The sequence below is a fragment of the Capra hircus genome, chromosome 8, assembly GCF_001704415.2.
Source record: "Capra hircus breed San Clemente chromosome 8, ASM170441v1, whole genome shotgun sequence".
In the NCBI taxonomy this organism is placed as follows: domain Eukaryota; kingdom Metazoa; phylum Chordata; class Mammalia; order Artiodactyla; family Bovidae; genus Capra; species Capra hircus.
Genome location: NC_030815.1, coordinates 110,762,785 through 110,787,600, shown reverse-complemented (window position 1 = coordinate 110,787,600; position 24,816 = coordinate 110,762,785). Strand labels below are relative to the sequence as shown.

At 59.0% G+C, this 24,816-nt stretch overlaps 1 protein-coding gene across 3 annotated transcripts in view; it reads left to right on the top strand.

The window, feature by feature from the left end:
- The window catches only part of TRAPPC12 (trafficking protein particle complex 12), a 38,170-nt gene that overhangs the window by 9,463 nt on the left and 3,891 nt on the right, over positions 1–24,816 (top strand). For all 3 annotated transcript variants that reach the window (XM_018052724.1, XM_018052725.1, XM_018052726.1), the window contains exons 3-9: positions 4,324–4,440; positions 8,210–8,323; positions 9,844–9,982; positions 17,619–17,731; positions 21,953–22,025; positions 22,651–22,724; positions 24,316–24,414. In XM_018052724.1, coding sequence (XP_017908213.1) covers positions 4,324–4,440; positions 8,210–8,323; positions 9,844–9,982; positions 17,619–17,731; positions 21,953–22,025; positions 22,651–22,724; positions 24,316–24,414 — 729 coding nt within the window. The remainder of the gene's footprint in view (positions 1–4,323; positions 4,441–8,209; positions 8,324–9,843; positions 9,983–17,618; positions 17,732–21,952; positions 22,026–22,650; positions 22,725–24,315; positions 24,415–24,816) is intronic.

Here is a 24,816-nt window from a genome sequence, read left to right as displayed (position 1 = left end):
TGGACAGAGGAGCCCGACGGGCTACAATCCGCGGGGCCACAAAGAGTCGGACACGACTAAAGCGACTTGGCACGCATGCGCGCACAAAAATGATGTTATATTCAAATAAGTCTTTTTATTTATTGTGAAAAATGCAGATGATGTTGTAATAAAAAGCTTAGTGAGATCCTTGATTTGTTAGATTTGAGAGCCCAGGTACAGGGAGGCGCACAGCATGCCTTACATGGGAGCATTTTCATGGTTGTGTGCACATCCCCCTGAGGTGAGCTCGGCTGCGTGTCTGCTGGGTTCTGCAGGGTCTGTGCCTCCTGTCCTGAGCTGTCCACTCCGGGAACTGAAGGGGCCCCTCCCAGGGCAGGCGTTCCCCTTCCCCCACTGTGGCCTGGTCGGAAAGCCACGCTGGGTGGGGCCCCGGCCCCTCGAGGCCAATCCTGTGGAGAAGCAACACGGCTGCTGGAGAGGTGAGCTTGGCCGGCTGTCTCTCTGGGGAGTGTGAGTGAAAGTCTCTGAGTCTCTTTGCAACCCCATGGACTACACACTCCATGGAATTCTCCAGGCCAGACTGCTGGAGTGGGTAGCCTTTCCCTTCTCCAGGGGATATTCCCATCTCAGGAATCGAACCAGGGTCTCCTACATTGCAGGCGGATTCTTTACCAGCTGAGCTGCAAGGGAAACCCAAGAATACTGGAGCGGGCAGCCTATCCCTTAGCCAGCAGACCTTCCCGACCCAGGTCTCTGTGGGGAGCTGATGTGAGAGCCCGCAGATGTGGGCGTCCTTGCGTGCTCTCTTCGGGTACTTGCTGACAAGACGCGTCTTCCTTGGGGGCTCGCCGGGCACCCTCCCTGCCCTCTCCAGCAGAATGCATTGGGCGTAAATTTGCCTTCCCGGGCCTCCTCAGTGAATCCCAGTTATGGGCTCAGATGTCAGGGGCGTTGGTGGGTCAGCGTTGATGCCTTGACCCTGTGGTCTGTGGAGCGGTCCCGGGGCCCAGGGCTCCTTGGGTGTGTTTGGTGCCGCACAGAGCTGCTTCACTCTGGCCACCCGAAGGGCTGGGCTGACCGTGGTGCTCTCGTGGGCCAGAGGCGCTGAACGCCGCGTGACACCCTTCAGGGAAGCAGGTCGGTGACTCCTGAGCCGAGAAACAAAGTGCTGATGCTTGCTGCCGGGTGAACCCAGGCGACTCGAGCTTGGAGGCCGCTCCTGCCAGTGGGAAGCCTGGGGTCTGTGACAGCCCCTTGGAGCTCTGATGCCTCCACGTGGCTGATCGTGGAATAAGCAGGACATTCGGCGGTCAGCCAGGGTCAGGCGCCCGCTGCTGGGCTAGGACCCACCCCGCGGCCGCTGGGAGACGCTGCGTGTCCTTTCTGCTCCCTTAACATCCTTGAGCGGTGTCTTCCGTGCCTCTTGTAGTCCACAGTGATTGTTTTGGAAGCTTCATGGTAGACTGAAATACGAATTCAGAAAAGCTCCCGAAAGGCCTTGGACTTTCCCATGGAACCACTGTGCCGGTCAGTTCTTCACCTGTGTCTCTTCAGTCGTGTATTGTCTTTCAGAGAACTTTTCATAGAAAAGAAAAAGTGTGTGGTTTACGCCAGAAATGCTGTGTTTATATTCCAGAGGAGTTAGATCGGCCCAACAGGTGTGGTAACTCACGGCACACCAGGCTTTTAAGATGCCAGCCAAGTGTTTGTTGGGTTTACCTGTTCACACGTCCCTCTCCACGCGACTGTTACTGGCGCAGCACTACAGCAGCTTTCTGAAATACTTCGCAGTTTTTCCAGATCGCTCACCCGTTGGTACCAAATGAGCTCCCTGGTGGCTCAGACGGTAAAGAGCTTACCTGCAGTGCGGGAGACCCGGGTTCAATCCCTGGGTTGGGAAGATCCCCTGGAGAAGGAAATGGCAACCCACTCCAGTATTCTTGCCTGGAAAAATCCCATGAACAGAGGAGCCTAGCGGGCTACAGTCCATGGGGTTGCAAAAGAGTCGGACACGACTGAGCGACTTCTCTGTCACTTTCACTTCTTAAGGGATGGAATGTGGGCAGCGGCGAAGTGTTATCTTGTTTCTTTGTGAAGTGGCTTCTTAGAGCAGTCTGAGTTAAGGTTGAGGCCATGCAGGTGAGCATCTAACTGCATCCAACCACAGAAGCTTCAAAAGAGGAGTGCCGGCATTTCTAACTAGTCAGAGTCTTGGTGGCCTGTATTCTTGAAGAACTGGATGCAAAGTTGGTGGGGAGATGACTATTCAGAAATGTTCAGACCAGGAAAGGATGGAAGTTGGAAAGTATTTCTGTGAAGGTCATTCAGTGGTGGGGGGGTGGCGGGAATTCCACAGACCAGAGTTGGCAGCGAGTTGGTGCCAATTGTGAGGGGGTGACGGGGACAGTGGGGGACCTTGGGGTGCTCTGGCCTCGCAGGGGGCTCTGTGAACCCGACATCTGGACCTAAGGCCGGGCCTCTCCTCCACCCGGCTCTGATTCTGCTCCCGGATCCTACCCCCAGCCCCCACAATGTGGATGTGATGGGAGTCCCACCCGGCAGGCAGGCAGACGCCGTCACCGCTTTCCTGCTCATGGCCGGGCGCTGTCCTTCCAGCACCGCTGCCCGTGACCGGGCATCCCCGACGGTAGAGCTTAGAGGCCATGCCCCGTGAGTCAGCCGCTCTGTGTTCCACATGGACGTCATCCACTAAAACCTCCAAGGCACCGCTGAAGCCGTCTGCACACAGCAGGAGGGTAGCGGCCCATCCTCTGCACGCGGAGGGCCAGCCACAGACTCCCGTTCGCACGGTCTGCCACTGCCCTGCCCTGGGCGCACCCGAGGGAGTGCTGAGTGGAAGGGGTCCGTGGGGTTCTAGGTGGGTCCTCCCCAGGTGCAGGGAGATAGCTCTCCAGACATCACGGGAGGAAGCCGCTCGCCTCACTCCAGTGACCGTGGAGGGTCTACAGCCAAGGCGCCAGGACCCCTGTGTCAGAACCGCCCCAGCCGAGCAACGCGGTGGGAGCCGATCTGTGTCGGGAGGTTTTGTTGTCTGTGGGCTTTCAGGGTGAGTGCTGGTCAGCCCCACGGTGCCCCTGTCTTGAGCGTCCTGTGCTAACTGACTGGCAGAACCGAAAGGGCAGGTGGCATCTGCAGTGTGGGCTCGCTACTGAGGGCGCTGCGAGGTCGGAGGACTCAGACTGCTCCTCCAAGCTCCGCAGCTTTAAGGTGAGTCTGCCCTTCCCTGGTTCTCAGGCCCTCTGCACAGATGCAGCTCTTGGTCTGCTCGGAGGCGCCTGTGTGCAGAGCTCTGTGCAGCCGTGTGCCTGCCTCCTTGCTCCGCCCTCTGATTACCCTCTGGGATCAGTTAGCCCCTGCCGGGGCCTGGCATTTAAAATATTTCACCTTATTCTCTGGAGGCAGAAGCCGTAACCCTGCTGCTTCCAGGCCTCTGCCCCGTGTGAGGAGGAGGTGCAGCTTGGCCTCTGAACTCCAGGGTCAGGGCCCGGGACCCCCACTGCCCTCCTCCAGCAGCAGGAGGCAGCTGAGCCTGCTGCAGCCTTCCTGCGTGCCCGGCCCGCACCGGCCATGCAGGCAATCATGGGAGAGGAGCCTTGCCTCTGAGCAGAGCTGCTTCAACTCGTTTCCGCAGCCTGATGGGAAGGAGTCGGGGGCCCTGGGCAGGCACAGGCTGCCTGGAGCTGCAGGCTCTCCCCTGTCAGCCTCTGTATCAGTGGCATGTCCCCGCCCCTCCCAGTCTCTCCCTGGGCACCATGCTCCCCCTACAGTCGCTCAGCCCGGGCGCAGGTGGGGCTGACCCGAGGCCGGGCCAGGCCCCCCTGTGCAGAGTCCTGTGCAGCTGCCCTCTGGCAGAGGGCCCTCCTTGGGCTGGGGGTCATGGCCCTAGGGGAAGGCGATGCCCCAGGCCACCACTCACTGCTCTGGCTGAGCCCTGGGGACCCCCAGAGGCCCAGGCCAGGGGGCTGTGGTGTGGGCTGTGGGCAGAAGGCTCAGGCCTGCCCGCCCAGCCTGGGCCCCGCCGGGCACCGTACTCCTCCCAGGGGCAGTGTCCCCTCTCACACCACGAACCCCGGCCAGCGCGGCACAGCCACTCCTGACTTACCACCTCCTCTCCAGGAGAAAGCAACTCTAAACAACACGTCTTACCAGCGATCGGGGCGCTATAGTGTCTGGTTAGTTGCAGCTCAGCTGTACCATAACTGCATTTTAGCCTCCATACGCCAGTGGGGGAAAAAAATATTTGGTTAGCTGTGAGTATCACTTAGCTGAGTTTAATTAGCGTTCTGTTGTCCTGACGTATTTCTCTTATAATCTTTCCAGGGAGATGCAGTTAAAGACTTAATGTTGCGCTTCCTGGGTGAAAAAGCTGCGGCAAAGAGACAGGTCCTGACCGCCAGCTCGGTGGAGCAGTCTTTCGTTGGACTGAAGCAGCTCATTGTAAGTAACAGTGTATCTGATTTTCCCTGTAAGTTCTTCCTCCCTTCATAATGTTTTTCCAAGGGCCGGTCACTTTCAGTGTCTCATCCTGAGCCCTTGCACAGAAATGGAGTTTTGTTGGATCAGATAACCAGTCCTGAGCACTAGAGAGCATCATAGAACATGTGAATTCTGTGAGGCAGTATATGCTGTGACTAAATCTGCTCCATCAAAGTAACTAGAGCGAAGCCACCGTGCGTTGATTTTCTGAAAGAACTCTACACTTGGTGTGGAAGGTTTAGTACTAAATTAGCAGACTCCCCGGAAGCGCACAAAAAGCCTTTCTTTACTCATTAACAAGAGTGAGTGCATTCGCCCTGGCTGAGCAGACGGGGAGACTGAGCGTAGGCACCCCGACCTGGGCAGGCGGTGCTGCCAGCGGCCTGTGACCGCTGGAAACCGTCTGCCCCACAGCATCTTTCATGCTGTTACAGAAGGGCAAAGAAACACTCGCCGAGGTGGTTTGCTGACATTTTCACAGTAAAGTTTAGGTGGTGGTTTTTTTTTTTTTTTAAGTAAATGTAGATCACACGTTTCATTGAGTTTCTTCCATTGAAGTGATTCTGGAATTCTTCCCATGAATGAGAAGCTGTGGGAAGGAGAGCTGAGGAGATACTCAGTTTCTAAAAGGGAGAGAGGGGGGCTCATCTGCAGGTGTCTGTGAGTCCACGTGCACTGGCCCTTGCTCATGGAGCCGCAGGTGTGGGAGGTGGCGGTGCGCACGGCCGCGTGCGTCAGTGGAACGGCCCTCCTGCCTTGGGGGCGGCCGCTGTCACTCCTTTCCATGGCCTTGAACTCCTGCTGTGCGGCAGCGTCACGAGCCAGCGGCTGCATTTGAAGCGTGGCTTGTAACTGTGAGCTTGGACGGGGCACGGGACACGCAAAGCCTCACACAGACGTTGTCATTAGTCCTCAGGCGATCTTTTTACATCTTTTCATCATTCTTGGTGTCAAGTATATGTGGTTTGGTTTGATTTTTTTCATACTTTGAAAATACTTGAGGCCGGTAGCAATTACAGTAACAATGCTGGCACGGAGGCCTGTTCAAGGCGGGAAATGTCTTCGAGGAAAGACCATTCCCTTGCCCTGGTATTTTAATTGCATCCTAAAATAATTGCATTCGTCTTTAAGACTAGGAAAGTTTCTCAACACGTTTTCCTGAGTAATGTCAGAGTGTTCCAAGACTGCCGTTTATGGGGAAATGATGTCGCGGCCCGTGGAGAGGGACATTTTAATCGCGTCCGTGGTGTCACCTGTGACATTGATGACTGCCTTTGAGTCACAGGTGGGAAAAGTTGGGTGCCTACTGTTAGTTACTTGAGTGATTTTTATTGGACTGTTTTTCTCCTCTTCTGGAAGTTCTGGAATATGTTCAGTTTCTCAAACAGAGTCTATATCTTATTTCCTAGTTTTAAAAACCAATATTTTGAAATTTAGATCTTTTTTCTCATATATAACTACCTTTAATATCAGAGCTCTGCATGTCGTATACAGTAATGAAGAGATTTTCATAAGATTTTCTCCATAGTGCTTAAAGATTAGAACAGTATATTTAAATTCTAGCTTTAAAAAACAGGTTTTTCACCAAACATGGAAAAGACCCTGATGCTGGGAAAGATTGAAAGTAGGAGGAGAAGGGGACAACAGAGAATGAGATGGCTGGATGGCATCGTTGACTCGATGGACGTGAGTCTGAGTGAGCTCCGGGAGTTGGTGACGGACAGGGAGGCCTGGCATGCTGCAGTCCATGGGGTTGCAAAGAGTCGGACCCGACCGAGCGCCTGAGCCGAATGAATGATTAAAAATAGTAAAACGTACCTTGTGAAAAGCCTTATGGTCCTGCCATAAATTTTAGTTAATGTGTTTTAAAAAGTGGCTTCTTCCCTAACTGAAGATAATAAGCAAACGTGTTAATATTCCTGTTAGTTTCTTCTTACGGACGACTGAATCAGTCACCACCACCCCCCGCCTCGGCCCTGTACTCACAGGTTCCACACACATCTTCACAGCAGCCCGATTCGCCTTGGCCAAAAATCGGAAGCCATCAAGGTGCCTTTCAGCGGCACTAGTGGTAGAGAGCCACCTGCCAGCACGGGAGACACGAGAAACACAGGGTCAATCCCTGGGTGGGGAAGATCCCCTGGAGGAGGGAATGGCAGCCCCCTCCAGCCTTGTTGCCTGGAGAATCCCATGGACAGAGGAGCCTGGCGGGCTACAGTCAGTCGCTGGGGTTGCAGAGTCAGACACGACTGAAGCAACCTAGCAGTCAGGCACGCAAGCTGCCTTTCAGCAGGTGAATTGGTGGTGGTGAGTCCCATGATGGTGGACTGTCATTCAGCGCTAACAAGCCTGACTGCTGAGTCAGGAGGAGCCCTGAGGAGCCTGGGGCCGGGGGCTCAGGTGGGGTGTGTTAGGGCATACGGCCAGATGACCACGGAGCCGGGAGTAAGGCCGCCCAGCACGCTTCCCAATCCAGCTGCGCTAGCTATGCTGGGTGTGTGTGCGTGCACACACAGAAACACACCCTGACACACTCACAGAGACCCAGACACAAAAGACATACACACACATAGACACGGAGACAGAGACACACACTAATACACAACACTCACAGGAAGACGAGGAAAGGGGCTTCCTCCTCAAGGAGCTGGTGCTGACTGCATCATGAGAAGAAACGTGAGTTCTCGCTGAGGACACCGGAGGCCTGACTCGGTCTGCAGGTGCCCTCAGCTTCTTGTTCTAGAAGCACTTTGCAAGCACAGAGTGCCCAGAGCATCCTTTAAAAGGGGCACAGCAGGCTAACGTCCGGCTCCCTCTCTGGCCTGAGGTTAACAGGGCCCAGGGTGAGTGTCCACCCGCTCCGGCACGCAGGCGGCCCCGAGGCCCGGCCTGTGCGCTGAAGGCAGTGGGCATTGCCTGTCCTTGGGGACTGCACACCAGGCGTCCACTTCCAGTGTCTTCAGGGGTTGGACAGTCCCTCTGATGGCGTTCCTCCTCCCGTCGGCCTGGTGGCCCTCCTTCCTGCGTCCCTCGGGCAGCAACGAGCAGCTGAGACCAAGTCCCTGAACCCCGTGCCGCCTCAGCTGGGCTCCCATGGGTCCAGTCCCGACAGGGAGCTGCGTGTGGACACGCAGCCTGGATCGCGATGTGTCCGCACGACTCACTGGTCGTTTTTCATGTTGACGGCACAGAGTCCTGTTAAACGTTTAGAACCACTTAGGGCCACATGCAGACCTTAGGTACAAATAAACGTGTCCAGGGCAGGTTAGCGTGAAACATTGACTGTGGTTTAATTTAAGAAGAATCACAAGGTGGAGTTACCTTGCTAAACAGGAAACAGCCTGATGGGTTTGGGGGCAGAGCGGGGCTTTCCAACAAGAGTTTTGCCCCTGGGGTTCTATCAGTGGTTACGTTTTAAGGGTTTATCTTTGGCTTGTCTTGAAGGGCGTCTGCAGTTGGTGCCTGTGTGGCCTGCACGTCTGAGCACCAAGCCCGTGGTGGCCGTCCCCATGACCCCTGGGTGACCATCCCCGTGGTGGCTGTCCCCGGGGTGACCATCCCCATGGTGGCCGGCCCTGTGGTGGCTGTCCCCATGACTGACCCCATGGTGGCCATCCCCGTGACCCTGTGGTGGCCATTCCCAGGGTGACCATCCCCGTGGTGACCGTCCCGTGACCCCTGGGTGACCGGCCCCGGCGTGGCCCCCATGGTGACTCTCCGTGTCGTACAGAGCTGCAAGAACTGGCGGGCGGCGGTGGACCTGTGCGGGCGGCTACTCACGGCCCACGGCCAAGGCTACGGCAAGAGCGGGCTGCCGACCAGCCACACGGCGGACTCCCTGCAGGTACGGCCGCATCCTCCCCAGGCCACCGTCACCTGGAAACAGCGAAGGCTCCAGTGGTTCATGTGCAGAGAGTGGGCTTCTGAACGGCAGGAAAGCCCTCCAAGGAGAGGGGGCGGCTGCCTGAGTCCTCGAGCCCGCCGCCCCGGCCGTGGTCTCTCATGCTGGCGTCCCCGGAAGCCCCCTCCCCAGCCAGACCGTCCCCCAGGCTGTCCCTCGACAGCCGGGGAGGGGAGGGGCTGGGCTCCAAGGCCCCGGGCGCAGCGGCTGGGCCATGCTCCCGGACCGTGCCCGCGGCCAGGGCAGTCCTCAGCGGACGCGGCTTCAGCTGCCATGGGCCCAGCCCAACTCTCTCCACGGCTGCTCCGAAAGCACCGCTGAGTCCTGCCGCCTGGCACCCCCCACCCCCACCCCGCCCCACCCCCGCCCCCGGCCCCCTTGCCCCAGGCAGACCCCGCCCCTGCTCCCAGGCAGGCCCCTGCCCCCGGCAGCCCCCCACCCCTGCTCCCAGGCAGTCCCCTGCCCCAGGCAGCCCCTTGCCCCTGCTCCCAGGCAGCCCCCTGCTCCCAGGCAGCCCCCTGCTCCCAGGCAGCCCCCTGCCCCAGGCAGCCTCTCGCCCCTGCCCCCTGCACCAGGCAGCCCACGGGCCCAGCCTCTCTGTCTGTCCCTTGCCACGTGGTCTCTTTGAACCTCGTTTCTCTCATTAGTGGGACGAGGCTGACTCGGGTCACCCCCGCAGCCCCCGCAGCTGCCAGGGTCTCCAGTCCTGCCCTCTCACTTGGCGGCCATCGTTTTCCAGAAGGGACCCGGTGTTCCAGCCACTTGGAGCTGGCTGTGCACCCCCCCTGCTCCCATCGTGTGCCTGTGCACCCCCCCTGCTCCCATCGTGTGCCCATGGGTCTCCCCACTTCCCATGGACAGTCCAGGTCCCTGAGCAGTGCCCTCGCCTCCCTCCCCCGCTCAGCCCAGCTGCCCCCCTCCACCCCCCTCCCCAACCCCCGCTGGACTCTGCCCTCCCTCAGGCAGGGAGCATCTCTTTCCACATCCATGTATATAAACTTGGAGTTATGCAAACTTCTAAGAAAGAGCGTTAGTTTGTGAAGTGAGTGAAAGTCATTCAGTCACGTCGGACTCTTTGTGACCCCATGGACTGTACAATCCATGGAATTCTCCAGGCCAGAATCCTGGAGTGGGTGGCCTTTCCCTTCCCCAGGGGATCTTCCCCACCCAGGGATCAAGCCCAGGTCTCCGTTGCAGGGGTATTCCCTACCAGCTCAGCCCCCAGGGATTGTTAGTTTAGCCCTTGTTTAAACCTATTTGAAATCAAGCTCTGACATCAGATTAAGGGCCTTGGGGACTTCGCCGGTCCGGTGGTCCCACAGGCCTTGCAGCACAGCCTAAGTGAAAGTAAACTGAAGGTTTAAAGAGGCCCCTGCGTTTTTAAAGCACTCAGTGGGGAATAGGAACCGCTGGGCCTGCTCTGCGTAGGTAACCGTCGCGTGCCTCATGTTCTGTGCTTTCAGCTCTGGTTTGTGAGGCTGGCGCTGCTGGTGAAGCTGGGCCTGTTCCAGAACGCCGAGATGGAGTTCGAGCCCTTCGGCAACCTGGACCAGCCGGACCTCTACTACGAGTACTACCCACACGTGTACCCGGGGCGCAGGGGTAAGGGGCGGCAGCGGGTGGCGTGGGCTCCCCTCGGCCCGTGGCTCGGCTGCTTCTCTGCACTGTGTCTCCTTAAAGCTCAGCCCCGCCTCTGTGCAGATGTGGGGTTAAGGGGGCAGGTGGCTTGGGCTCCCCTCGGCCTGTGGCTCGACTGCTTCTCTGCGCTGTGTCTCCTTGAAGCTCAGCCTCGTCTCTGCAGACGCAGGGGAGGCTGGTGCTGCGCTGTCTTAGTTCCTGGCGCTTTCTCCATCGTCACCGTCTCACTCACGTAACAGGCTGACGGGAGCTGGTCTGTGTTGCCCCGAGTTTCCCCAGACTTGAAGGAGGATTTTCAGCGTGGGGGACTTTGAGACCTTTAACCTCCCTGGCATTAAAGTTCTGTCTCTTCCTTCTGACTGCGGGAACTTCGCCCTCATGGAGGAGGCGGTGAGGCAGGCTTTCAAGCCCGGAACAGGGCAGGCGTCCGGTGGTCGCCCTGACGAAGCTGGCTCATGGTGGTGGTGAGGCAGCCGGGCGGTGTGGACACAGGAGGGGCAGCAGGCCCCATCCCACGTTAGTGAAACGTCCAGCCCCCAGTGGGCCCCCAGGTCCAGAAGGTCTCCAGAAGACCAAGAGGGAAGGGATGAAAGCCAGGAGCCCCATAAGCAACATTCAGGGGTGCAGCCCCGGGCGGAGCGGACGGTCCTGGTCATTAAGCAATGGGTGGGAGCCATGCCCACCTGGCTTTGTCCCACCCAGCATGACCCCTGCGGTGGATCTGACGGTGTCTCCACGGGGCAGGCAGGGCACCACCCCGCCCATCAGTGTCCCCCCTACACTCACCCCAGGAGCCCCCACCTCCTCTCAGAGTCCCCCACACACTCACCCCAGGGAGCCCCCACCTCCTCTCAGAGTCCCCACACACTCACCCCAGGAGCCCCCACCTCCTCTCAGAGTCCCCCACACACTCACCCCAGGGAGCCCCCACCTTCTCTCAGAGTCCCCCCCACACTTTCCCAGGGAGCCCCCACCTCCTCTCAGAGTCCCCCCCATGCTCACCCCAGGGAGCCCCCACCTCCTCTCAGAGTCCCCCCCCACGCTCACCCCAGGAGCCCCCACCTCGTCCCTCAGTGTCCCCCCCATACTCACCCCAGGACCCCCCGACCTGGTCTCTCTGTGACCCCCCTCACACTCACCGGGACGCCCCTCAGCCCAGGGACCAGGCCGCAGCCCCTCTGTTCCGTAAGGTGCATCACAGGGGCCCAGCGTCCCCTTGCGGTCGGGGGCCGCGTCCCCACTGGGGAGTGAGTGCCAGAACTTTCTCGTCCATATTTCCAAGCCTTCGCGATCCGTCCCTCCCAGAGAAGACAGTGTGCAGCCTCCTGCCCCCTCAGCGTCAGGCTCTGTCACCTCTTCTTACAGGGAGAGGCGAGGGGCACCTTACAGGGGAGGTTTGGGATGTTTCTCTTCAAAAGATTCTGCCTGAAAGCTTTGATGATCGAGAGACGGCTCTCCGTGCTTCTGACGAGGAGCAGCCATGTTTCCCTCCAGCCTGGGAAAAGGAAAAACAGTTTCTTGGCACCGTGTCCCAGCTCTGGGCAGGTCAGCCTTGCCTGGCCTGCACACCCCCTGCGCCCAGCCTCACTGCCCCTGGGTGCCCCAGCCATACCGTGAGTGGGACCCTGTGCTGGGCCCAGGGGTGGGCAGAGAGTCAGACTTCCAAGCACAGAGGCAGGCGCCCGAACGCTCACAGCTGCGTAAAGACGCGGATTTTCTTTTCCTGCTGAGGCCCACGTAAATTGTAAGTTCAAACAACTGTTCATACATCAGCTACTTTGAATTTACTGCAGGCTAAGAATGAGACGAGCTGGGGCTTCCCGTACAGCCAGTGTCTAAGACCCCGAGCTCCCAGGACAGGGGACATGGGTTCAGTCCCTGTAGCCCATGTGCCACAGCTAAGACTTGGCACAGGTCAATAAACAAACATGTTTTCTAACAAAGAATGACAGGCGGAGAAGGAGGTATTTCCAGGGTGGCCAGCGGACACGTCCAGCCCTGACCATGCCGAGCACTCCGCAGCCCCGGGGTCCTGGTCGATGATACCAGGCAGGGCGCTGGACCAGGTCCTGTGGGCGCCGTGGTCCTGCTCCCTCTCCTCGGGGACAGAGGTTCGCAGAGATGACACCCAGCTTCCTGTGAAGTGAGAACCCAGGCCCTCGGGCCCAGGCATGGGACAGTGCATCACCCACCCACCCCCAGCTCTCGGGACATCAGTACACAGACTGAGCAGGCTTCCCATCCCGGCTGGAATTGCAGCCTGTTGTCTTAGGGATAAAGAGGAGCTGGTCGCCCTGCACCATTAAGCAGCTAATTTAAGTTATGAAATAGACATAAATCATACATACATTTTAGCTAAAGTGTGTTAACGTTCCTCCATAGTGGTATGCTCAACGTTTACCAATTTTTCTTTCCATTTTGTGGTATAACAAGCGTAAATGTGATATTTTGATTCATTTGTTTCATTTTAGGTTGCAGTACATAAGCAAAGCAGGTCATTAAACTGTGCTGTAAAAAAGAAGCTACAACGATGTAAACAAATAACCTTTATGAATGAGCTTTAATATGTTTTATTTAAATACTGGGCATAGCTTTTTCCCATTCAGAGTATTCATAACAAGTCATAACCAATCACGAGCTAATATCATGAAATTTCCGTTTTTCATTGGTCTTCTGTCTTTCTCTGATATTTGCAGCGATTTCATGGAGTTCCTTGCAGGGGAGTGTGGTTTCCACACACTGAGGCTGCCTTTTAATTGATTGTTTGGAATCTCTCCTTGTTCTCATGAAACAGTGATGACAGGTCACTGAACAGACCCAGGCCTGAGCGGGCTGGGGCAGGGCCTGGGGAGCCCTTCCTGTGGCCCTCTCCCCGCGCGGCCCTGGTCCGCGTCCTCCCCCTCCGCCCTCCCCCTGGATCGCCACTTCTCCTCCTTGCTGTCGGTGCGTCCCTGTACGTCGGGGCCTACAGGTTGGGTCGGAGGCTGCTCACATCTGTGCGGTGCTCGGCCGCGGTGTGTACAAGCCCCGACTGGGGCCCGTGAGCAGACAGCTCGCGCCTCCCCTGGGCCCGCGTGTCCCCACACCCGGCTCTGCCGGCCCCATGGCCCCCGTCAGCCCCCTCCCGCCCGCGTCCACAAGGGTGAGCCGCCACTGCTCTCTAGGCCCTGCCTGCCCTCCCTCCAGAATCATGCAACGCACATGTCTGGTTCCCAGGCCGGATGCAGACACTTGATCAGTAGGTGAGCTCACGCGGTGGCCGAGAATTAACCGCTCAGCACGTTCCAGGTGTCCCCCTCTGTTTCCCGTGAGGCGACGGAACCACCCCCGGGAGTGAACGTCCCCTGTGCAGGTCAGGTTTCCGCTCACCTCCCTAACCCCACCCCAGGGTGAACGTCTGTGCAGGTCGGGTTTCCACTCACCTCCCTCACCCCACCCCGGGGTGAACATCCTCTGTACAGGTCAGGTTTCCGGCTCACCTCTGTCTGCCAGCACTCTGCCAAGGGGTGCGAGTCAGGCGTGTCTTCCTCAGTCTGAGGAGGCTGGTCCGGGGTCCTGCCGCCTTTCACACGGCTCACCCTTTCTGCGGACTCTGGTGTCTGCAGTCTTTTCCTGGAACAGGCGGTCAGAGACACGGCCTCCGGTCGGGCTCCGTCTCCATCAGGACAGCGGGGCGAAGCCGCCTCTGCCCTCCTCCACATGCAGTAAACAGGGAGATATGTACGTGCCCACGGCCTGCATCAGATCCAGCACTCGAGATGCTACCGGGGCGCCTGGCCCGTCCTGAACTCCCCGTCTGCCGCGGGGCTTGGGGCAGCACTGAATAACCCCTTGCTGCTGCTAGGTCACTTCAGTCGTGTCCGACTCTGTGCGACCCATAGACGGCAGCCCACCAGGCTCCCCGTCCCTGGGGCCTTAGTAATGAGTTATCTGGGACTCTCTCAGGCTGGCTCTTTGTTTCCAGCATAGGCATGGGTGAGAGATACTATGCCATCAGCCCGGCACAGATGTCCCCGACCTGTGTCCCCACGTCGGAGCACAGAAAGCTGGGGTGCCAGGGGTCAGGGAGACCAGGAAGGGTGCAGGGAAGCGAGCCCAGAGCAGCGGTCAGGCAGCGGGCCCTGCCGCCTGGACAGCGAGAGGCCCTGCCCAGCTTTGCAGGGGCGAGCTGGGCCTGCTGACCGCGAAGTCTGTGCTCTGCTGGGTGTCCGGCAGGCACCGTGCCGTCGCGTCTGCCCGTTGGGCCCCACAGCAGCCTGGCCATGTCCAGCTCCCTGTCCCATGTGGGTGGCCGGAGCGCTGGAGGGAAGGCACTGCGTGCCCAGCACATGGGCCAGTGGGTGGCCAGAGGCTCAGCCCATCCACACCGGGAAGTCTTGCGCCTGCTGAGGGAGGCAGGCCCCTGGGGTCAGGCTGGCATCCCTCCTCTTGCTTTGCCTTCCAGGCCCGCTGCCCAGCGGGCTGTGATTCCTCGGGCACCTGCTGCGGCACTGGCGGCCGAGCGGGCCTGCAGTCCTGCAGGGGACTCCAGACCGTGAACAGCGTAGGGGCAGTTGCACTTAGCGTTTCCTAAATGATTCATGGAAGCACTCCTACAGTGTTTATACTAACCTAGAAGTCGGCAGGTCATGACCACACACGGGACCTTCCAGGATGTCAGTTTCCTTCCAGATTCTGACGCGTGCTTTGTTTCAAGGTGCGTGCTCCGTGCTGGGGAGACGGGCCCCTGGCTGGCACGGTGCCGTGCAGGTCGTGTTGCTGGACTCCGCTGGCGTGAAGGGTTTCACCGATTCCCGGTGTCTCTTCACACACAGCGAGGCCGGGTTTGCGGAACCGAGAGCCAGTTTAAAGGTACTTTTGTTTGTACTTCTTTAAGACAAACAAACAAAAGTAGGAAAGGCCTGACTTATGTCAAAGCAGTGTCTGCTGTTTCATCGACGGGCCTGCAGGGCTTGCTTGGGGACAGTGGCCACGTCCCGTCATCTGTGCGTCCGGCGCCTGCACTTGTGCTTGGCACCAAAACCTGCTGAGTGAGTGGCTCTCCCGCTGCGCTGTTCAAGCTGGAAGCAGCAGGCGGCGTTTCTCCTGCCGCCCCTTTTCTTGTCCTGACTCTGAGCCGTGTTTTTCTCTAGGGAGGGGCACTTTTCTCTGTGTGTGTCATGAACTGTGTGTGCTTCCTGTGTGGGTTCTGTCCTTTGAGATGTGTGAGCTGCACCAGCCCAGTGGCACCAAGAGAGAGAGGGGGGAAGCCGACTCCCACCTGAGCCTGGCCGTCTCGGGCCCCCCAGGTAGGGGGAAGCCGACTCCCACCTGAGCCCGGCCGTCTCGGGCCCCCCAGGTAGGGGGAAGCCGACTCCCACCTGAGCCCGGCCGTCTCGGGCCCCCCAGGAAGGGGGAAGCCAACTCCCACCTGAGCCCAGCATCTCGGAGCCCCCCAGGAAGGGGGAAGCCAACTCCCACCTGAGCCCGGCATCTCGGGGCCCCCCAGGTAGGGGGAAGCTGACTCCCACCTGAGCCCGGCCGTCTTGGGCCCCCCAGGAAGGGGGAAGCCGACTCCCACCTGAGCCCAGCCGTCTCAGGGCCCCCCAGGAAGGGGGAAGCCAACTCCCACCTGAGCCTGGCGTCTCGGAGCCCCCCAGGAAGGGGGAAGCCAACTCCCACCTGAGCCCGGCATCTCGGGGCCCCCCAGGTAGGGGGAAGCCGACTCCCACCTGAGCCCGGCTGTCTCGGGCCCCCCAGGAAGGGGGAAGCCGACTCCCACCTGAGCCCGGCTGTCTCGGGCCCTCCAGGAAGGGGGAAGCCAACTCCCACCTGAGCCCGGCCGTCTCGGGCCCCCCAGGAAGGTCACGGGCAAGGGTGACGTGTTTACAGGACACCGGTGCTGGCTATTCCTTGCCCACCTTTCCTACTCTGGTCTGAGTAGAGTCCCAACTCCAGATGCAAGTCACGGGGGCACATGGAGGGCCACCGCTGTCCACCTCCTGGGCTGTGGGAGCCTGGTCCAGGGCGGGTGTCCTGGTGGGGGCTCGAGGCCATGGAGGACGCTGCGTGGAGAGACGGTGGCGTGAGGGCCCAGAGCAGACAGCGTGCAGGCACGATCTCTTGGCTCTCTGCTCTGTGTTAGTGAGGACTTCCGGTGCCACGTTCAGTACGAGCAGTAAAAAGGGGACGTCCCTGCGTTATTCAGGAGCTTAGAGGAAAAGCGTGTAGTTTCTCACCATTAATTAGGTCACTTACCAGTAGTCACGTATGGATGTGAGAATTGGACTGTGAAGAAAGCTGAGCACCGAAGAATTGATGCTTTTGAACTGTGGTGTTGGAGAAGACACTTGAGAGTCCCTTTGACTGCAAGGAGATCCAACCAGTCCATTCTAAAGGAGATCAGTCCTGGGTGTTGTTCTTTGGAAGGAATGATGCTAAAGCTGAAACTCCAATACTTTGGCCACCTCATGCAAAGAGTTGAGTCACTGGAAAAGACTCTGATGCTGGGAGGGATTGGGGGCAGGAGGAGAGGGGACGACAGAGGATGAGATGTCTGGATGGCATCACGGACTCCATGGACGTGAGTCTGAGTGAACTCCGGAATTTGGTGATGGACAGGGAGTCCTGGCGTGCTGCGATTCATGGGGTCGCAAAGAGTCGGACACGACTGAGCGACTGAACTGAACTGAGCTGAGCTGTAAGTTTTCGTAGACGTTCTTTATCAAACTGGGGCCGTTTTCCTCTACTGTTCATTTGCTGAGAGTTTTAATCATGAATGGATGTTACATTTTGACAAATGCTTTTTCTGTTCCTCTGGATTTATCGTGTGATTCTTCTCGTTTAGCTTGTTTGACATGATGCGTTACATGGATTTTTGAACGCTGAACCAGCCTTGCACACCCGGAATGAGTCCCACTCGGTCATGGTGGACAATTTCTCTTATACACTGTTAGATCTGACTTCTGATTTTTTGGTATATTCGATTTAGTCGGATCTGACTTGCTAATTTTGCCGAGGATTTTTGTATCTGTGTTCATCAGCCATGTTGATCTGTAGTTCTTGTTTCTTATGATAGTGTCTGGTTTGGATACATGGGCAGTGCTGGCCTCATAGAATAAATTAGGAAGCATCTTCTCCACTTCTATTTTCCGGAAGAAACTGTAGAGAATTGGTACCTCTTCTTCCTCAATGTTCTATAGAACTCACCAGTGCCACCGTCTGAGCCTGGTGCCTTCTGTTTTGGAAAGTTATTACTTATTAATTTAACTTCTTAAATAGATGTTGGCCTATTCACAGAGGGTCCACGAGTGTCCTGTTCTGGAGCAGGGTGGTGGCCTCTGCTATTTTTCTCACTGTGAGAGCCTCCACACGTTTGGGGCGTAGCTGTGGGCAGGAGGTGACGGCCAGCCCTCCTGTGGTCGTCGTCTGTGACACACGCTTTACCGAGGGAGCTGGGACCCATTCGAGAACCGGCATCACTGTGCGCTTCGCCAGGAAATGAAGGGGCTGTCCTCCCTGCTTCGGGAACACCCGCAGGTTCCCGGCTGTGCTCGGGGCGGGTTCCCGGCTGCGCTCGGCGGCGGCCGACAGACTGACTCCGCGTTGGCTCTGCTTCCAGGCTCCATGGTCCCCTTTTCCATGCGGATCCTGCACGCGGAGCTCCAGCAGTACCTGGGGAACCCCCAGGAGTCCCTGGACCGGCTCCACAGGGTGAAGGCCGTCTGCAGCAAGGTAAGCCCCGCTCCGGCTGGGCCGCCCCCGCCCGCCTGGTGGAGCGCTCACCCCGATGCCCGCCCTCACAGCACACTGCCCCCAGCCCCACCCCCGCGTCCCCCTCCAGGAAGGCAGGTGGCCGAGCTCCTTGTGGCCCTGCTGCTTGCTCTTCCTGCTGAAGCTGTTCTGGGGGATGGTGGGTGGGTTCTGGCAAAGCTCGAGGCTTCAAACCCTGCTTCCTGGTGCCCTCAGTAAATGAAAAGCAGAAGTGTTTCCTCTCGTGTAAAGTCACACCCGTGAACATGTGCCGCAGAAGCGTTTCCTCTGGTGTAGAAACGACACCCGTGAGCGTGTGCCCGGGCTGCCGGCCGCCCGCACGCCTGCGGAGGCTCCGGGCGCCTGCTCCATGTCCCGCAGGCGCTGCAGCTGGATTTAAGGAGATAAGGCTGGAAGCGCTGCAGAGTGAACGCAAATCACACTCATGACGACTCCGTCATGACGACGTGGCAGCTGCCGCTCGTATTTCTGGCTCCGAAGGCAGCTGAGGTTCAACGCTGCATCCCGGGTTGTTCTTGGCTGTAAAGCAACAGTCACGTGGCAGGCGTCGAGCGGCGTCAGCAGATCAGGCTGCTCCCCTGAGCGCTGGGGCGGAGATGTCTGGCTTGGGGTCTCCCCGGCTCCAGCCCCCTGCCCGCCCCCTGCCAGCTGGCCCAGGTGCAGTGCTCTTGGAGGGTGGGGGCTTTCGGAGCTGTGACTGTGAGCAGTTAGGAGTGGCGACGTTTGACAGATTCATAAAATGGGGTTATTTGTACCTGCTGAACTCCTCCGGTCCCCAGTTGCTCTTGGTGGACACTTCTGGAGCTCCTGGGTGGTCCTCTGGGTTCCCAGAAGGAAGTGAGGGCTGGTTTACCTTGTCATTGAAGTTTCTCACTCTGAGCTGACTGGGAAGAGTGTTGTTGCAAAGTATAATGCTCGCCGGGCACATCAACAGGCCGTGGTTGGAGGGACTTCGGAGCCAGGCAGACTCTTCCTAGCGGGATGACTGGCCCTTGGAAGCCTTGAGTGCCTCGTGTCGGGAGGAGGAATGTCCCCAGTCTCCTCTAGGCTGCCATGGAGTCAGATGATGGATGCAGACCAGCACTTGGCTCCTGGGAGTGCTTAATGCTCCTTCAGTGGCCTGGGGCGGCTCCAAGAAGCCTCTTCTCACTTTGAAAAGCCTCTTTTCCAGAAGTCTGGAAGAGACTGGTAGGTCTGGGAAGGTCCCAGAATGCTCCAGGGGAATCTAAGCCCCTCTGTGGACTCAGTGGGTCATTAGTGAGTCGTCAGGGCCAGCGCCCAGGGGTCTGAGGACTGGACACTTCATACATAAACCCAGTCCTTAGACCATCCCCACCCGCAGCCCAGGAGAGGCTGACCTTTTTCTCCTGGACAGAACCGACAAGCGCCAGCCTCCTGGGCCCTGGGCTTCCCTCCGCTGCTGTCCGTGGTGCTGAGGGTGCCTGTCCCACCCAGGACCAGCCCAGGATGAGCTGGACCCAGGGCGGGGGCGAGGTGGTCAGGTGCAGCCTCTCAGCTCTGGTCACGCCAGCCCCGCCCGCAGGGTGGAGGACCATCTCCCAGACCCACATGTTCTCCTGAGTCCTCCCGCCTCACCTCCAGGCAGCATCTTCACTTTTCAGAGCCACTGTTACTTCGGCACTGCAGCTGCTTTGGGAGCTGTGTGCTCTGGCCTGGAGCTGGGGTGGGGCTGACCTGCCCCCCACCAGCACCTCCCAGGCTGAGCGCACTGGGTGCCGCCCGCCTGGGTGGTTCTGGGAGGCAGAGGCTCACGGCCTCCGACCCACACCCGTTACTGCGCCTTGCGGGCCCACCGGAGCCTGCCCGGCCCTTGGGCTGGGAGAGCCAGGCCCCTGCTCCCCTTCCTCGGCGCCTCCAGCCTTGCTTTGTAACTGTCCCCTGCCAGGGTCCAGCCCCAGTGGATCCAGGGAATTTGAAGCGGGGACGGCGTCGGCGATTTGATAATTATTCAGAGATATAAAGAGAGATTAGGGAAGAATAATGTAGTGGAGAAAATAATAGGGAAAAGAGGATGTATTCCTTGGTTTACACGAGAAGCCAATAAAGTCTCAAGACAAGAGACTTGCACCGTCTATGTGAGGCCGCAGGCGCCTTCCCGGTCTCCCGAAGGAGTGGAGACGCAAAGCGCCTCCCCGTTCAGGTCTTAGAAGCCCAGGCAAAATTAGTAGACACAGCAAGCCTCTGTGTTCCGGATGGGAATTCAGCCTGAAAAGGAGAGGGAGAGAAGAGACAACACGGGGAAACCAGTCTTTCCAGGAACTGGTCCAACTCTTTATTTTTCAGGAAAGCTTTTTATACATAGAGATCAATGGATAATACAAAGTCACGCGGGGTCAACAGGCCTGACCTTTATCAAGACCAGGCACTCTTTATGCATGCATACAAAGGTCTTAGGTGGTTTTACATCATCTTCTGGCCAGGGGCCTGCTAACATTTTATGGCCTTTTCTTTCTGATAACAGTCAGTCAACCAGAAAACTTATTTTTTCCAAGGGTGATTTTTCTTAAACCAGGTGCCACCCTCCAAAGGCACCAGATAAAGTTGCATTCCTGACAGGGCAAAGGTGCGGTGGGTTATAATCAAGAAAAGAATTTACTAGCTTAAGGTCTAACATGATTAATATCAAAGGTCACTACTTATTTTTCCATATGCCAGTTATATCAATTAATGTATTTAAGGGGCAAGGGATCTGGAGACTTAGCAGCAAATATTGGCTCAACAATGAAACCCTCCACCGGTATATTTCTAACAACCCACTGATACTACACTAATAATTTATAACTTCTCAAAAGACTCTGTATTTGGAAAGTTCAAAACATCTCGTGCCTCTCACGGTTGGGAGGCTGTGAACAATTACGTGTGATTGTAAGAGGCCGGACAAACTTGTCACGCAGGCTAGAGAGCCGTCAGAGAGGTTTTGGACTGAAACACGCTTGTTCCGCCCAGGAGACTTATTACCTGGAGCTCCAAGTTAACTCCTTTCAGAGGAAGGCGGTGGGGGACAGCCCCCTTAAATGTCAGAAGAGTAGGTGGAAAGCAGAACGCAGGAAAGCAGGCAGACTCTGGTTTTGGGGGTAGATGCTCGAGAAAGTCAGGGGGAACCCCTGAGGCCTGATCCCGCCTTTACGTTTGTCAGGCCCCCTTCCTCATGACCTTTGCCATGGGCGGGATTCCCCATGCTGGCTCCCGGCAGTCCCCTCTCAGTGGGCCATCAAGACTGCTGTTCCTGGTCAGGAGTCAGCTGATAAGTAGCTGGAAAATGTGGCCTGGTTTGGACCAACTAGCTCGTCTTTGCAGCTGTTACACTTGTAACACAGGTGTGTCCCGAGCAGTCACGGTAGGACAGGCCTTTGTGTTCACGGCACGTCGTCCTCCTCCTGGTGTGAAGCGCAGCCCCTTGAGGGCGAGGAGGCCCAGTGGCCCATCCTGGGCACAGGGACGAGGCCAGGGAGAGCCTGGAGCAGCTGCTTTGCTGGCGGCGAGCTTCCCCTCTGGGGTGAGCCGCGGAGGGCAGGGTGAGCCGCAGAGCGAGGGTGTCTCTGCAGAGCACGTGCCTGAAGCGCGTCGTCACAGAGCCAGGAGCCCTCCGCCCGTCTCCTGTTAACATGGGTTCACTTTCCTCCCCAGCAGACAGCGTTCACTGCTGGCAGCTTTGTCCTCCTCTTTCTGCCGCCGTGAGGATCCACCCTTTGCCCAGATCCCCAGGGCAGCAGCTTCCTTTCTTCCAGGGGAACAGTCACAAAAGAAGTGACTCAGGGCCATGAGCCAAACAGGAAAAGCGGTGCAAAGTAACAGATGCTCAGAACTTAAGCGATAGATTGACACAGGGCCGCGCGGCCCAGACGCCCTGGAGGAGCGAGACTGATGCTTCACAGGAGTGAGAAATCGTCCTCTTGGGTCCCGTACCTGGAGCTTCCCAGACAGAGCGGGCGCACGCTCCGCGTGTTGGGCTCCTCGGGCGCTCTGCGGGCATCATCAGCCCTAACCCTCCTCGAGCCAGAGGGCCACCGCTCTCTCTGCCGTCCGCCCCGTGCGTGCCGAGCGGCGATGCTTGACTCGTGTCCCCGGGAAACCCTCCTCGACAGAGAAACCTGCTGCTCCTGGAGCATCTCAGCAGAGCGCCCAGAGGCAGACTTACTCCTGTCCTTGCGTGTCCCGCAGATCCTGGCCAACCTGGAGCAGGGCCTGGCGGAGGACGGGGCCACGCGCAGCATCGCGCAGGAGAACAGGCAAGGTCAGTGCTGCCCGCGTCCCCGGCGGGCTGGCCCCGCCTGCTCCGGGTCGCAGCCTCCATCCGCGTCACTCACCCTCTCCCGCGCGCGTCTCCTCGCTGCTTTCCTCCTGGAACGAGCATCCTTTCTAGGAGGTTCTTACCTCAGAGTTGCTCCTTGGTCCCGGCAGCAGGAGGAGGGTCCTCCCGGGGCCTGGCCTGCCCCAGCCTCTCCGCCCTCCCACCCCACGTCTCCTCCCCCGCCAGCCCTCAGAGCCCGGCGAGGCAGCTGGTTTAGTAACCGATGCTTCCACGTAAGCGGGTGGGACACCCAGGCCTCGGGCAGGCAGGCTGCTGTCACCAGAGCTGCGGTGCTGACACCCACGTGTAACTGCCCACAGCCCCATAGTGGGGAGCCCCTCCTGTCCACAACCCTCCGGGGCGGCCCTGCTACACGACGGGCTCGTCTCCTGGTCCAGTCAGGCTCTGTCCCCCTGAAGCTGGGCGGCCGTCGAGAGCACAGCCCGAGGAGTGTGCCAGGCCGCACAGGAAGCCGTGGCCAGGGCAGGGCCACAGACGTGGGGGCTCCATACGTCGGTGGCTGGGCTGCTGGCCGCGTCCCCGGGCGCTCACCCCTCCTCTCTTGCAGCCTCCGTGCAGCTGTGGCGGTCCCGCCTGGGCCGGGTGACGTGCTCCATGGCCAACTGCCTGCTGCTCATGAAGGTACCATTTCCCAGAGGTGGGGAGCCCCAGGCCCTCGGAGGGGGAGGGCCCCCATGCGGCCTGCAAGCAGAGGGGCCAGCGGCACGCCTGGGGTCCACGTGCTTCAGTTTCTACTAAGCCCCGCAGACTCGGGTCTGAATGGGGCTCCTGAAGTCCTCGCGCTCTGTGCTCCCCGGGTTCCCAACCCTGTGCTCGCCAAGGGGGTCCCCTTGCTCTGACTCCGCCTGCTATCTGTGCTCTTGGAACCCAGCACAGAACCAACACGGTGCTTCAGAAGTGCCTGTACTACAAATGCGGTTTAATGTGAAATTTTAGATGATTCTTTCGTGTTCTTGAGTTAAAAAGGAGTGAAGCATCTTGCGGTCACAGCCTTGGCACACGTGCATCCGGCTGCCACCTCGGGCAAGCCCGTTTAGACAGCAGCGTGAGGCCGTGGTGCCGAGCCAGCCTCGCAGGTGGGGGGCAGTGGGCTCTGGCATCAGTTCTGCCGGGTGACCTGACAGTCGCTTACCTTTTTGATGATGAGCTGTCCATCCGTATGCCTCAGCCTCGAACGTCCGCCCGGAACGCTGTCAGGCAGAGCGGCCCGAGTCACGGCCTAGACGTCCCCCAGCCCCGAGACGGGTCACCCTGCCCTCCCCAGCCCTGTGCGCTGGCCGCTCACGGCACCATCAGGCCGCGGCTGCCCGACCAGAGTGGACGGCACTCTCCCTGGAGAGCTCAGTGCAGCTAATGTCCCTGAAGGGGCAGCGTATCCTCACCCAGCAGGGGGCTGTCTCTAGGAACGGCCTCCGGCCGACAGCAGCTCTGGGCAGGGCTCTGGGTCACGGGCGGCTGGTCTCCTGGGAGCACACCTGAGCCCAGCGCTGCAGCCGCCCCAGGGTTCCCGTCCAAGACTGAGGGGCCCGGGGCCACCGCACCCCCAGGATAAGGCCCTCGCCCACTGCACGCTCTCATGGACACGGGCACTTACACGCGTGGGGCATGGGCAGCGGGTGTGGCCGGCTCCCCACAGGCACCAGGGGTCCAGTTCATTCCAGTGAGCTTCACTCAAAGGTGCCAGGCTGGCGGGTCTGCGCCTGGTTTTCCTGTGGAGCGTCCCCGGTCATCTAACACCCCAGTCAGCAAACTAGCGACTGCAGTCCCCATCTGCGTGAGGACGAAGGTGGAGGCAAGTAAAGAGAGAGAAGTACCTTCAGGGGTTTGACAGACCGTGGAGGCCTGTGGTCTGCGACCGCACCCGTCAAGAGACAGCGAGCTGTTGGCACGAGCCCCGGACGGCGTCCACAGACAGGACAGGCCGCCTGCCGTCCGAGCTTGGGCCCCAGAGCCTGACAGAAGCAGGAAAAAGTTGGTCCGGGTGAAATGCTAGTTGCTGCTCGGTGGATGGAAGGAGAAAGACCCCCAGGCCGAGCGCACAGCCAGACCCCGGGAGAGGAGGGCTCTGGGGACCGGGGCCATGCCCAGACCCCGGAGCCGGGCCCGCTGGGCTGTCCACCCCCCTCCTGGTGGGTGCTGTGTCCCCTCTCACGAGGTCTGTGTGTTCCATGTGCGCGGAGCGGGATCTCCTGACTCTCAAGTGTTCCCGCAGGACTACGTGCTGGCCGTGGACGCGTACCGCGCGGTCGTCCAGTTCCACCCAGAGCAGGAGCCGCAGGTGCTGAGCTGCATCGGCCGCATCTTCCTGCAGGTGCGAGGGACTAGGGGGTCAGGGGGCTGCACCTCAGCGCGAGTCCTGTAGGTACTGAGTATCAAGCCTCCAGCTTCGATGTGATGGGGAGGCCACTTGCTACATGTGAATGTACGTAGATTTCCATCAGGCAGCGCAGAGACGGGTGACTGAGGCATTGCCCTGTTGCAGTAGAAACGTGTTGACGCGAGGACCTGGCCACCGTGGGCTCCTCTCCCTCCCCAGACCCCCCAGGGCCCCTCGCGCCCTCCTCCCCGCGAAGGAGGGAGAAGCAGGTGTGGGAGCATCTTCAGTTCCCACCACCGAAACACGCAGGGCTGCGCTCCGGGGGCGGGCCCAGCTCTTTGCAGCTGCCGTTGGTCTGGGTTTGTGCATGCATGTGTGTGTGCGTACATGTGTGTG